The sequence below is a fragment of the Chelonoidis abingdonii genome, chromosome 2 (genome assembly GCF_003597395.2).
Source record: "Chelonoidis abingdonii isolate Lonesome George chromosome 2, CheloAbing_2.0, whole genome shotgun sequence".
In the NCBI taxonomy this organism is placed as follows: Eukaryota; Metazoa; Chordata; order Testudines; family Testudinidae; genus Chelonoidis; species Chelonoidis abingdonii.
In genome coordinates, this window is record NC_133770.1 from 65,386,038 (window position 1) to 65,399,874 (window position 13,837).

A 13,837-nucleotide genomic window follows, 5' to 3' on the forward strand; every position below is an offset into this window, starting at 1 on the left:
TAGTCCACGGATAATTAAGAAGGAATGAATTTATTTTATGCTCTATTAATAGATTAGATAAGTGCAAGTACGCTCACATAATGGAAAAGATGCAAGGGGGCACAACAGCAGCATGCAATTACTCTAGTCTATTTTTATTCCCCACATTCGTCTCACAAAAAGGAGTAACTAAATTTAAGCACAAAAAATTGCTGCCAACTATGAGACTGTGTTTGACAAAATTTAAAGTTAGAGAAAGATTTTACAGAAATTACGAATTCCAGAAACCAAACTACAGTAAAACAAAGGACATAATTTGCTTCTCAAATTGGCCACATTTGACAACAGAATTTAAAATGTTTTTCCTTCACTTTAACCAACATTTCCAGCACCCTTTATTAAGAGGCCAATACCACCCACCCACCACTAGGTGCATCACAATATTTTAACATTTTTACAATTTAATAGTAAGATACAGAATACAATTGCCTTGAAGAATTACCTTTAAATGGTATATGTATTCTTCGGTATCCAAATCTATACATTTTGTTGATTTCTTTACAGACATCACTGAAAGTCCAACATCAATGCAGCCATGCAGCTTGTCTCTCTCTACCTGCAAAAAAAGATTTTACATAGAAAATTAGCATTAATGCCTGAGGCAGGGTAGGAGAAGAAATGCATTGATTGGCAGAACCAACACTTTTAATTCATCTTGTAGGTTAGAAATTCAAAATCTATCTTTCCTCTTCACAACATGACCCAAGACATGGTATTCATATGAAATACCACAATATTGGGGGGGGGGACCCCCCCCCCCCAAAAAAAACACTTACATCAGTTTGACACTTGGCATACTTCAATATTCCTCTGTCCAAGAAGAAGTATCTCTGTAATCAGAAATACAAAGAAATCTTTTATAAGAAAGCAGGAAATGATACAATATATTCCACTAAAAGGGCATCTTCTGCAGTTAACTTTTCAACAACAAGGACAACACACCAAGTGAGTTAAGTTTAATCTGCAACTATCCCTAAGATACACACTTCTTTCCTACCTTGTGCCAGCCTTTCAGAGGCCATTTCCTCTTTTTCAGCAGGTAGCCTTCCTGTTTCTGTGGTTCCTGGGTATAATTCATGACTCCTCGCAGTCCTTCTACAACTTCCCAGCTGTCCTATTAAAACACAAAATCCAAACCTGATTTTTTTTTTTTAAAGGAACAGAATTAAAACATTTCTCTGAATAAAACCCTGTGAGACCAGAGTCTCAGACTGAGACACAACACAAAGTAAATGAAATGCAATTTTTCCTGACACCATGTCTCATTGAACGTATGTGCTCACCAGGATTATTTACATATAGTACATAGCCACAGGGTATGCCACAGTTTAGTATAAAACCTTTATCAATATGGGCAAAAACAACAACAACTACTGAAAAAAGATCTCATTAGTGCATAATTGCCTGTAAAGCAGACCATAAAAGCCTACATTTCTGGCACATTCTTCAGCACACATGAGCAATTCAAGTCTCCCCCCCCCGCGCGCGCACACCAAAAAACACCAAACAAAACCAAAGCTAGATGAGCAACTCAAGTACTGAGACACGCAAGAGGCCGGTGCAAAGGAGGAAAAACTATATGAAAATGCCAACATAAAACGCTTTCTTCTTCTGCATGACAGTACTAAAGGAGTGACCTTGAAGTAATTTGATGTACAGGCGGGAACAGAGCTGCTGCTGATTGTACAATTTTTGTTCATGATTTTTTATTTATAGGAAAGTGTTAATGAAAGTATAACAACTTCCCAGATTTCTGGCCAGAGGATCCTCCTATAAAAGTAGTGACTTTGGTTCAACTATCATTGGACCGGACATTTAATTTAATTTTTTTGGTTAGGCGTTTATGTGAAAAATATTCTTTATATAGGGGGGAAATTTATTTTTCACAGTCGGACATGCTCTTTGTATCATAGCCACATATTTGGCAGAGGTGGACGGGGAAGATGAGGACAGAAAAAAGAGAGGGGGGAAAAGGTCTAGATAATCGTACCTTTACCTGCTGGCTTTTAATGATTTGGGACACTACTGTAATGGAATACACTGACCCTATCAAATGACAGCAGGAAGGGGAATATTTAGGTACCGGACTTCCCTACTTAAGTTATACAAAGGAGTAACATGCAGAAGTGTCACATAGCACTTCCCTGACCCAAAAATATCTTTTAAAAAATTCAAAAACTGTTTGTTGCATTCCTCTATTTATTCTGTGTTCAAACAATTCTGGTTTGCAAAAGATTTTATATCTAGAACGCCCAATGAGAGTTCAGTCTGAACCATCACACTGCCCCTTTGGTAGAGCTAAACTAGAACGGCATATAGAGACAAGAGGTCAACAAATATAGAGGCATACTGATCCTTAATTTTATGCAATATTAGTTGACATGGCAGATGTAGTAAATACAAGTGTCAAGATGCAGTAACCCACTCTCCACAATCCTTGGGAACTTAAGTAAAGCAATATATTCATTAATAAAGTAATTCATAGATTCATAGACTCTAGGACTGGAAGGGGCCTTGAGAGGTCATCGAGTCCAGTCCCCTGCCCTCATGGCAGGACCAAATACTGTCTAGACCATCCCTGATAGACATTTATCTAACCTACTCTTAAATATCTCCAGAGATGGAGATTCCACAACCTCCCTAGGCAATTTATTCCAGTGTTTAACTACCCTGACAGTTAGGAACTTTTTCCTAATGTCCAACCTAAATCTCCCTTGCTGCAGTTTAAGCCCATTGCTTCTTGTTCTATCATTAGAGGCTAAGGTGAACAAGTTTTCTCCCTCCTCCTGATGACACCCTTTTAGATACCTGAAAACTGCTATCATGTCCCCTCTCAGTCTTCTCTTTTCCAAACTAAATAAACCCAATTCTTTCAGCCTTCCTTCATAGGTCATGTTCTCAAGACCTTTAATCATTCTTGTTGCTCTTCTCTGGACCCTCTCCAATTTCTCCACATCTTTCTTGAAATGTGGTGCCCAGAACTGGACACAATACTCCAGTTGAGGCCTAACCAGCGCAGAGTAGAGCGGAAGAATGACTTCTCGTGTCTTGTTTACAACACACCTGTTAATGCATCCCAGAATCACGTTTGCTTTTTTTGCAACAGTATCACACTGTTGACTCATATTTAGCTTGTGGTCCACTATGACCCCTAGATCTCTTTCTGCCATACTCCTTCCTAGACAGTCTCTTCCCATTCTGTATGTGTGAAACTGATTGTTCCTTCCTAAGTGGAGCACTTTGCATTTGTCTTTATTGAACTTCATCCGGTTTACCTCAGACCATTTCTCCAATTTGTCCAGATCATTTTGAATTTTGACCCTGTCCTCCAAAGCAGTTGCAATCCCTCCCAGTTTGGTATCGTCCGCAAACTTAATAAGCGTACTTTCTATGCCAACATCTAAGTCGTTGATGAAGATATTGAACAGAGCCGGTCCCAAAACAGACCCCTGCGGAACCCCACTTGTTATACCTTTCCAGCAGGATTGGGAGCCATTAATAACTACTCTCTGAGTACGATTATCCAGCCAGTTATGCACCCACCTTATAGTAGCCCCATCTAAATTGTATTTGCCTAGTTTATCGATAAGGATATCATGCGAGACCGTATCAAATGCCTTACTAAAGTCTAGGTATACCACATCCACCGCTTCTCCCTTATCCACAAGACTCGTTATCCTATCAAAGAAAGCTATCAGATTGGTTTGACACGATTTGTTCTTTACAAATCCATGCTGGCTATTCCCTATCACCTTACCACCTTCCAAGTGTTTGCAGATGATTTCTTTAATTACTTGCTCCATTATCTTCCCTGGCACAGAAGTTAAACTAACTGGTCTGTAGTTTCCTGGGTTGTTTTTATTTCCCTTTTTATAGATGGGCACTATATTTGCCCTTTTCCAGTCTTCTGGAATCTCTCCCGTCTCCCATGACTTTCCAAAGATAATAGCTAGAGGCTCAGATACCTCCTCTATTAACTCCTTGAGTATTCTAGGATGCATTTCATCAGGCCCTGGTGACTTGCAGGCATCTAACTTTTCTAAGTGATTTTTAACTTGCTCTTTTTTTATTTTATCTTCTAAACCTACCCCCTTCCCATAAGCATTCACTATGTTAGACATTCCTTCAGACTTCTCAGTGAAGACCGAAACAAAGAAGTCATTAAGCATCTCTGCCATTTCCAAGTTTCCTGTTACTGTTTCTCCCTCCTCACTGAGCAGTGGGCCTACCCTGTCCTTGGTCTTCCTCTTGCTTCTAATGTATTGATAAAAAGTCTTCTTGTTTCCCTTTATTCCCATAGCTAGTTTGAGCTCATTTTGTGCCTTTGCCTTTCTAATCTTGCCCCTGCATTCCTGTGTTATTTGCCTATATTCATCCTTTGTAATCTGACCTAGTTTCCATTTTTTATATTACTCCTTTTTATTTTGTAGGTCATGCAAGATCTCGTGGTTAAGCCAAGGTGGTCTTTTGCCACATTTTCTATCTTTCCTACCCATCGGAATAGCTTGCTTTTGGGCCCTTAATAGTGTCCCTTTGAAGAACTGCCAACTCTCCTCAGTTGTTTTTCCCCCTCAGTCTTAATTCCCATGGGACCTTACCTATCAGCTCTCTGAGCTTACCAAAATCTGCCTTCCTGAAATCCATTGTCTCTGGATGTAGAATAGCAAGATACCACAAAATAGGCATTCCATAAACAGTTTAAGCAAAATGATTCCCCCATTTACCTGTGTCCCTAGTGAGGATTCCTCAATTTGTTCCACTATTTTCCCTGTCTTGCCCTTCAGGACAGTTTCCCGCACTGAGAATCAATACTCCTAGCATTTAACAGTCCACAGGAGTTAGAAGGGTGGTGCTAATCAGTTTTCATCATAACACATTTAACTCTCAGTGGGATTCCACAAACCAAAGATGAGCTAAATGTCCAGTTTCCCTAAATTAAATTCCTGTTATAGGAAAAGTTTTGCATGTTGCCCCTTGTTGGTTCTGGCTCCCTTTTTGGCTGCATTACAGAAGACTATTTTCCTCATCCCTTCCAATCTGGAATATTTTTACATGATCACTTAAATATTATTTGTAATAAAGACTTCTAAAAACATGGTTTTTCTTACTAGAAATCAAAAGAAGTTATGCTCCATGTTCTATCCTTTTAATCTTTCCTCATTTGGGCTAGATTGTAGCTTGAAATATACATCCTCAGGAGACCCTCTGCCCCCTTACCTTTCTAAGTTACCTAGACCTTTGATCATGGCACACAGAGCTCACTTATACCCACCCAGAGCAGGTGGATATGGAGTGGGTGGTGAATTGGTGAACCCTTTGTTCCGTCCTCCAATGAACCAGCCAAAATTGAGGCAAAGTAGTGGGCATTGTAGTTTGCTTCTGGGTGAGGATGACAGCAAATTACTACTCTTCTCCCCTGGAGCAAGGATGAAGCAGAGAGATAACTAGGCCTCAGATGGGTACCCCTGAAGCATAGGGCCTCCCAATCAAGCAAGCAAGCCAGCCTTTAGTTCAGTGGCTCTCAACCTTTCCAGACTACTGTGCCCCTTTCAGGAGTCTGATTGGTTTTACGTACCCCCAATTCTCAACTCACTTACAAACGATTTGCTTACAAAATCAGACAAAACACAAAAAGAAAAGTGTCACAGTACACTAGTACTGAAAAATTGCTTACTTTCTCATTTTTACCATTATACAATAAAAATTAGACTATAAGTATTGTACTTACATTTCAGTGTATGGTATATAGAGCAGTATAAACAAGTCATTGTCTGTATGAAATGTTAGTTTGTACTGACCGTTAGTGCTTTTTATGCAGCCTGTTGTAAAACTAGGCAAAATATCTAGATGAGTTGATGTACGCATATGCAGAGGTCTTCCAGGGGATACCCCTGGTTGAGAACCAGGGCCTTGGTTGAATATTTACTGCTGGAGATATATGCAAACACTAAAGCAGGCTATAATTTCATAAATAAAGGTGTTGGATTTTTTGGAGTTTTTTGCAGCATGTAGAGGTAGGTCTCAGAGGGAATCCCAATGTGTATTAACGTATACTCTTAAAAGCTAAAGAAAGTGTATGCTCCACTATCTTTTCTACACTAAAGCTGACTGAGTCTATAATGAAAATGACTCCATGGTGACACTGGATGCAATGCTCCAAACTCTAAAGATGGTCTATTGACTCTTACATAATCCCAACAATTTTAAATCATTGAAGAGGCAGGATATTAGGAAGCAGGCCCTGGGAACCTTAGCAGATGCTGTACAAGGCCACGAAGCTGGAGATGATTATCTGCTTTAACAGAGTCCTGTAACGTAGACTGTCTTCCCTACTTAGTCTTGAAGGTTCTTTTGCCCAGTGAAGTGGTGATTACACTTGGTTTGGAAAAAAGTCAAGGCTTCTTTCATGTCAACATCATTCTGCCCAAAAACGTTCTGACCTCATCCAGGATTTTTCAGTAAGTTTCTCAGGCTAAAAATTGAAAGCAACTCAAGAAGAAGTTGCTAAAGAGTCCCAGGTGCAACCCCAGAAGAAAGTGCTACGTAATCCTGGTACCATCTGGATGCTAGTCTGGCCTGAGGCTGTTTGGCAGCTGGGTATAAGGAAGTCCAGCATCACACTGCACCACCCAAGGTTTAGTGACTAGTCCTAAACCTAAACAACATCTCTGCACCACTGGAGCAGCTCCAAGCTGCCCCCATCATGTATCAGTGAAGTGGACATGCATTACAAAAGTGTTCAATCATTTAATTTCATTCTAGCTTCATCATTGTAATCTGACTAGGTCACTGTTTTGCGCAGTAGCTGGACATAAGCCCATTAACTGGGCAAAAAGCATTCAGTTATGTAGTGTAGTTAACTGAAACACTGCATGCGACAGAGTGCAAGTGCAGTATACAACAGCAAGGGCTGTTTTGAACAGGAAATCAGTGATTTTTAATGTACATTAGTTAAGTAATGGGAATACATTAAGATGTCACAATTATATTAACCGTTACAAAAGGTTTAGTGTGTGGATAAGTTTCCCTGTTAAAGAGGAATTTTCCACCAAGTTAGGCTTGACAAGGGTTGCTTTCAGATTTGGCGCTCAAGAAAAAAAAACCTAGAGAAAAGCTGCTGGATTTAACTGAAGTTTTCCTTGGCTGGAGAGCCTACCAATATAGCTAAAAGACTGTAGAAATATCAAGTACATTTTCGGATTTTTATTCTTGCAATGGAGCCAGTTGCTTAAGAATTTTATTGGCTCTCTCATCAATCAGATTACTCCCATCAGAGAAAAAAAATTCTCAAGTAAGCATTATATATGGCAACTGTCACCCACTGCTTTAGCCAAACATACTGGATAGCAGCCTATAATAAATCGGATAACTGAATTACTACTGAAGATGGAGCCTTCTTAATGCACTACAGATTGTTTGGGGTTTGTTTGTTTTTTTTGACAAGTGTGGGGAACTCATCACCTGGGTTCAGTCCTCATGCACTTTTGTTAAGCATAAGCAGAGAATAAATCTGATAGGTCTTCAATCTTTTGGATGGCAAATAATTTCCAAAGTGTAGGAGGTTTAGAGTACTTTCTACTGATCTAATGGTCATAGAAGAAAACTAACCAAGCATGTTCACATATGCTCTTTAGCAAACCACAAACACCTTGACTTGGGATGGCTGGGAGAGAAGCTGAACTTTATAATTTCAAATTAGTTATTCACAGTTAAATCTGCACTCCTCTCAACCAACAAGAACTTATTGAAAAGGATCAGAGCATAATAGAGCTCATGCCTGATCTTTTCCTCAAAACACTATCCAATTTCCAGGTTGGAAAACATCTGAGCACATTCAAAGGGCTAGGAAGGGAATCAGGACACTTGTATGGGGGGGAAGGTTACAAAGAAGTGGAGTCCACAGGTGAGGAGAGGGTCATATTGAATGGGGGCACATGTGGTGATAAGGAAACAATGGAAAGAAGGGTCATCAAGCTGCATTAATTTGGAGGCGTAAACTTGTTTGCAATAGCTCAAGTAAATGCCTTGAGGGACACCATACACTTCTTGGCATGCTCTTTGGGCTGAGGGTGATTGTTTGAAAAGCTGAGATCAGGAGAGGGGTCTTCTCAGATCTCATATTTCTCCAAATCTGAACAGTTAGAGCTGGCATCAGCACCAACAGGAATCTGGATTGGCAAATGCAAGAAAATGCTTTTAAGATCACAAGACTTTTGTTTGAACTTTCAAAGATATGTAGGGTGACTGGATGTCTAGTTTTTAAAGGGACAGTCCCGTATTCAAGCCCTTCTGCAGGTGTCCCGACTTTCTTAAAAGTAAATTGTCCCATATTTTCTGCTCCCCCCCTCCCATCAGTACTAGTGGGTCCTGCTGCTCGTCAGATCCCTGCTTGCCAGCCACCTGCCCAACAGGGCAGAGTAGCAGGTGGGGATGGGGGTGTCCAGTGGCCAACAATGGGGATGGATGTGTCAGGTTGGTGGTGGGGTGAAGATGCAGCATGGGGGCCGGCTGCTCCCCCTGCCAGTCTGTCAGTGCAGCCCCCACTGCGTGCTGGCTCTCAGCCAGCAGGGCCCTGCTCCCGCCCCATTTCTGGCTGCGTGCTGCAGTGGCTGGTGAGTGTGAGCCGGTGCCAGGTGGCAGCTGGCTATGTGTCGCCTATGCTGCTCGCCCATCGACCGTTTATATGCTCTCCCTCTTGCTGTTCTCTCCCTGCTTTACCTCCAGCCCTGCTGCTCCTCCATATCTCCCTCCCAGCGCTGTGCAGAGAACCAGTCCCTGGTAAGAGCATTCAACTTACAAACAGATTGGCCAGCAGGCTCCTTTCTTCCCCCACTTCCTCTGGCTGGGTTGGGGCCCCGGGAAAACGCCAGACCTTCTGACTTGGGGCACTGAGCAGGAGAAGCCCTGCATGTGCCAAAGCCCTGCACAGTGCTGGTACAGAGAAGCCTCTCCACCCCTCAGCTAAGCTCTGGTGTGGTGTGGGGACAGGGAACGATTTCTAGCCTGTTCACACCCCGAACCTGCAGGCTCCATGGCAGCTCCCAAGGCAGGGGCTTATCACCATCTTTACCCCCTGTCCCAATGAAGCATGGGGCTGCTCCATCCGCTGGGCACCCTCCCCTGCTGGCCCATCTCTCTGGCTGGGTTCACTGAAGCCCTTGCAGTCAGGCTGCCTGGACCCTGGTGCACAATGCAGCTTTAGGGGTTAACTCCTTCCTGCCCACACTGTAGTCAGGAGATGACTAGGTTATGTTGGTGGCCAGCCCCCGCCTGGAGATGCTAGTTGCCTTTCGACACTGTGTAGGCAGGAAGAGACAAGCTGCTTCCAGCCACACGGGAGTGGTGGGGCGGGTGAGAGATGAGCTCTGCAAAGACACAGGCCAGGTTATTCTTCCCACCCCCTTCTCCTCCCCTGCCGCTGGAAGCAGCTCCCGTCCCTTCGCACAGTGCCGAAAAGCTGCTGCTGGCCACATTCTGGTGGAACTCTGGCAGAAATCGGAGGGAGGGGGACATGTGACCCTGCATGCCCCCCACGTGTTGCCTCAGGAAGACATGGTGCCAGGTACCAGAAGAGGTGGCTCTTTTCCCAGAGGCCCAGTCAGGCATGGGCAGGGATGGTCGGTCACTCCCATACATCTCTCTCACACAGCAGGAGTATGTGTGCGCATGAGGGGGGACGTAGCGGTGTGTGTCATCCCTCCCCATGTGAACCCTAAAGCCTTAAAGATAAGAAGGTAAATAAAAAAGCCAACTACACAGTATTTCTTTTTAACAGAGGATCAGTCAACTTAACAGTGCCAGACTTCCTTCTAGTATAGAATGCAGTCAGATGTACTGCATATTTTAAAGTGCCAAAAATAGAAAGCAGCTTCGTGGAGGATAAGGTTTTGCTTTAGTTGCTGCTGATGCATGTTATGGTTCATAAATTTGGCAAGTTACTGAATTTTCTTTTTAATACAAGATTTATTTTTTAATATAGCTCTCTCTGTGCCTTTCCTTACTGTATCTGCTTATTTCACAAGTTTATTTATTGCTTTCTCATCCACACTATATTTTGAACGTGTCAATTTTAAACTTTAAAGAGATAATGATGTTTTTTCCTCCCTCACAAATATTTAAAATTATGGCCTAGTGGCACATGTAATATTGTGTTACTGGGGGAAGGTGTGGACATGGAAATCACTTCACACTAACTACTGAGCCTTAAAGGTGAAGGTCAGTCCCATTTCCTGGGAAGGGATTAATTGTCAGTGTTTTCAGAGTAATGCTGCAAATGTATTCAGGCTGCCAGAAACAGGAGACTAGGATTAGCGAGGGAAGGAAGGGGGTCCTAGAACAAAAGTTCCACAACCCCACTTGAACCAGTCTCTCAAGCTGTAACAGTCTCTGGCCTGCATCACGGCGATCTTTACATAAGTGTTGCCAGTGCCATATGCTGCTCTGTGGGAAGGAGCAGTCATACCGCATCAGACTAGAATACTCTGATCCCAGGAGGTGCCCGTATTCCACCAGTGGCACAATACCCATACTCCCACACAATTTCCCTTTCTCTGGGGCCCGAGTGCACTTGCAGTAGCACTCCCTGCTTGCCTGAGTTTGAGAAACTGGTAACATACCCCACTACTCCACAAAATATCTACCAAGATCCCTTTCTCCCCTGTGCTTTGTAACAGTTTCTTTCCACTTAGTCTGATTAATGGAACCTCCTGTCCTGTGAGATCAGCTGCAGAAATTCTGAGGCAAAGGGGAAAGAGGTTGCCGGCCAAAACTGTCTTGATATAACAGACAAAAAAAAAGAGAACATTTCTGACTGAAGCGGATCAGGAAGGAGCACATGGGTGTACAGGGAGGAGGGGGAATAAATTCCTCACTGGAATGGAAGAAGGGGAGAATACCAGATGATTAGAAACAATATTCTTCACCTCCCCACAGAGAATCTGAAATTGTAAGCTATAGTTTTGGGGCTCCTAATAAAAATAGTGGAGTGTACTCTATTTGTCCCTCTGGGGCTCTGCTGGATCTTTTCTTTCAGCTAGTATGGTTTTAGTTCCTATAGTTTTATGAAACTACTTTGATAAAAAAATTGTTTTACAAAAAACAAGCAATGTAAATGGTATAATTTAAGCAAAATTGCATCAGTGATGGAGAAGAAACCTAAATGCCTAAATAACCAGTCTCTTTCATTTAAAGGATTGATGTTCTCTCTAGAGATGGGGGAGGAGGGGAATGTCTAACTCATGTCTGGACAGTGGCAGGGATGGGAATGCAGCAATTATTCACCAGTTAGAAGGGTTTGGAGAGAAGAGGGCAATTAGTTAGCAATCTGATGTGTATTCTGTCAAATCCAATTGACAGTACCATTCATGGGGAAACTCCCCAAATAATCCAGCCTCATACATTTCTACTCCCCGACAAGTTACCAAAAAATCCACCAAATAACGTTCAGCGTGGCCATCAGCAGCATCACGTTAAAGGTTGAATGAGCAGCTTTTGTGAAGACTCATAACTCCTTTTCTTTTCTGGGCTCTCTCCCTCTCTCCGCAAGAATCAACCTCAGAACCCGTTTAAATTGAGCTATATAGAGATAACTCTCTCTTCACTAGCACCGAAACAGAGAACAGAACATATTTCTATTTAAACACGAACAGCAAGTCATCTAGCAGCATACCTCCCCCTTCTCAGTTGCTCTACAATGTGTAGAATACTGCACTGTTTGGTCCAAAGTGTCTGTCTTTTTCATAAGCAACAGAAAGAAAAGAAATATTTTCCATAACATTTCATTAATTTTTTGAATTTCATGAACACTTGACAGTCATACTTAACATATTAACTTTTTAGAGTTAGATGTGATCAAGCCATCTTAGTCAAAGCAGATGTCAGCCCCAATTTTATATTTCTTATATTTCACACTTATTGGTTAACAGGAAAATATCCAAATGGGAAAGACAATGTTTGTGTATAATCAAAAAAATATTTACAATATTCCACAACACAGATCTTGATTTGTACAGTCTAATATAGAATCAGTCATTTATGGCACACCAACATCATTGTGGAGTTAAACAGCGCACACCAGTAACGTAGGAGTCAAACAAGCTTACTTCTGGGAACTCAGACAATTGATGCTGAAAATCCACCAATTCAATTCAAAGTACTGCATTTTTGACAGGAATAGACTGTACTGGGAGAAGGCCTCTTGATCTCCTGCTTGTATCTGGCAGTTGAGTAGAGCTTTCACTCAAAGTGTCAACTCTACAAAAGTTATTATATTTGCCCCCCCCCCCAAAAGGGAGAGAAATTATATTAAAAATATCTGGCAATAAGTAATTACAAATCCATATTTTTTAAAAAAAAAATCCTTCACAAAAGATGTCACTGCCATCCACACTTGATAACATGCTCTTCAGGGATACATTTCTAAGAAATTAACATTCTGCATTTCAACACAGTATAGGCCCCAGCTTTCAGCATTCATCTTCCACACCTCAGGTTGATAGCATGCTTTAATGGTCACATGTTCTACCAATTATAGCAAAACAAAAATTCAGTTTCTGACTCTGACATTAACTTTCTCTGAGGTTTTGGGCAAGTTACTGAACTCTCATGCTCCAGTTTCGCCATATGTGAAATTGGGATAATATTCACTTGGAGTGTTGTGATGATTAACTACACTTATCAGACTCTTTGGAAGAGAAAAGGTCTAAGTATTAATCAAATCAGGAAGATGGTATATCACAGAATCTCAGGGTTGGAAGGGAACTCAGGAGGTTGTCTAGTCCAACCCCTGGCTCAAAGCAGGACCAATCCCCAGACAGATTTTTGCCCCGGATCCCTAAATGGCCCCCTCAAGGACTGAACTCACAACCCTGGATTTAGCAGGCCAATGCTCAAACCACTGAGCTATCACTAGGTCTCATATTCTTATGAGGAGAAAACATGAATTGTGGTGCCTTCTGGTTGCAAGTGGCTTCCAGCTTTAACCTTCATCTCACTTGACCTGATTGCTGCAGTTGAGCAATTTGGCCAGTGTCTAACAGACAACATGGCTTGGGTGAAGGCTAGATGGCTAAGACAACCCAGACAAAGGTTTGTACAGTGAAGGTATGCTCCATGTGCTAGACTTGTAATCTTTCCACACTCAGCGCTAGCTTCGACTATATGCCCATATAAGAAACACTCCCTTCCCCAAATTCCTGTGTGCAGGCTACCCAGACTGAGTCAGTAGACACAGGAGTAAGAGTACACAGCACCAACTCCCTCACAGCTACACAATATGCTACCACTGGGATGACTGTCTCTATGGGAGATTTAGGGGTTCTAAGCACCAAACCACAGAAGCCAAGCATTCAGCAGCAGACTATAGGCCAGGAGCGGGCAAACTATGGCCTGGGGGCTGCATCTGGCCCTTTGGACATTTGAATCCAGCCCTTGAGCTCCTGCTGGGGAGCAGGGTCAGGGGCTTGCTTTGTGTGGCTCCCGGAAGCAGCAGCATGTCCCTCCTCCGGCTCCTACACATACAGGCAGCCAGGGGGCTCCGGACGCTACCCCCACCCCAAGTGCTGCCCCTGCAACCTCCATTGGCCAGCAAATGGGAGCTGCAGGGACAGCGCCTGTGGACGGGGCAACGCACAGAGCTGCCTGGCTGTGTCTCCATGTAGGAGCCAGAGGGGGGATGTGCCGCTGCTTCCCGGAGCTGCTTGAGGTAAGTGCTGCATGAAGCCTGCACTCCAACCCTTTGCCCCATTCCCAATTCTCCCTCCCTCAATCCCTTGGTCCCACCCTTCTGCATCCCAGAGCC

The 13,837-nt window shown here is 42.8% G+C and overlaps 1 protein-coding gene across 8 annotated transcripts in view; it reads right to left on the minus strand.

Moving 5' to 3' along the window:
• Positions 1-13,837, minus strand: part of OSBPL3 (oxysterol binding protein like 3) — a 142,435-nt gene that overhangs the window by 68,713 nt on the left and 59,885 nt on the right. For 7 of the 8 annotated variants that reach the window (XM_075062406.1, XM_032773848.2, XM_075062405.1 and 4 more), the window contains exons 3-5: positions 1,037-1,153; positions 816-869; positions 482-595 (exon numbers count right to left, since the gene is read on the minus strand). In XM_075062406.1, coding sequence (XP_074918507.1) covers positions 482-595; positions 816-869; positions 1,037-1,153 — 285 coding nt within the window. Of the gene's footprint in view, positions 1-481; positions 596-811; positions 870-1,036; positions 1,154-13,837 lie in introns of all 8 variants that reach the window. The other variant, XM_075062408.1, reaches the window with a different exon arrangement.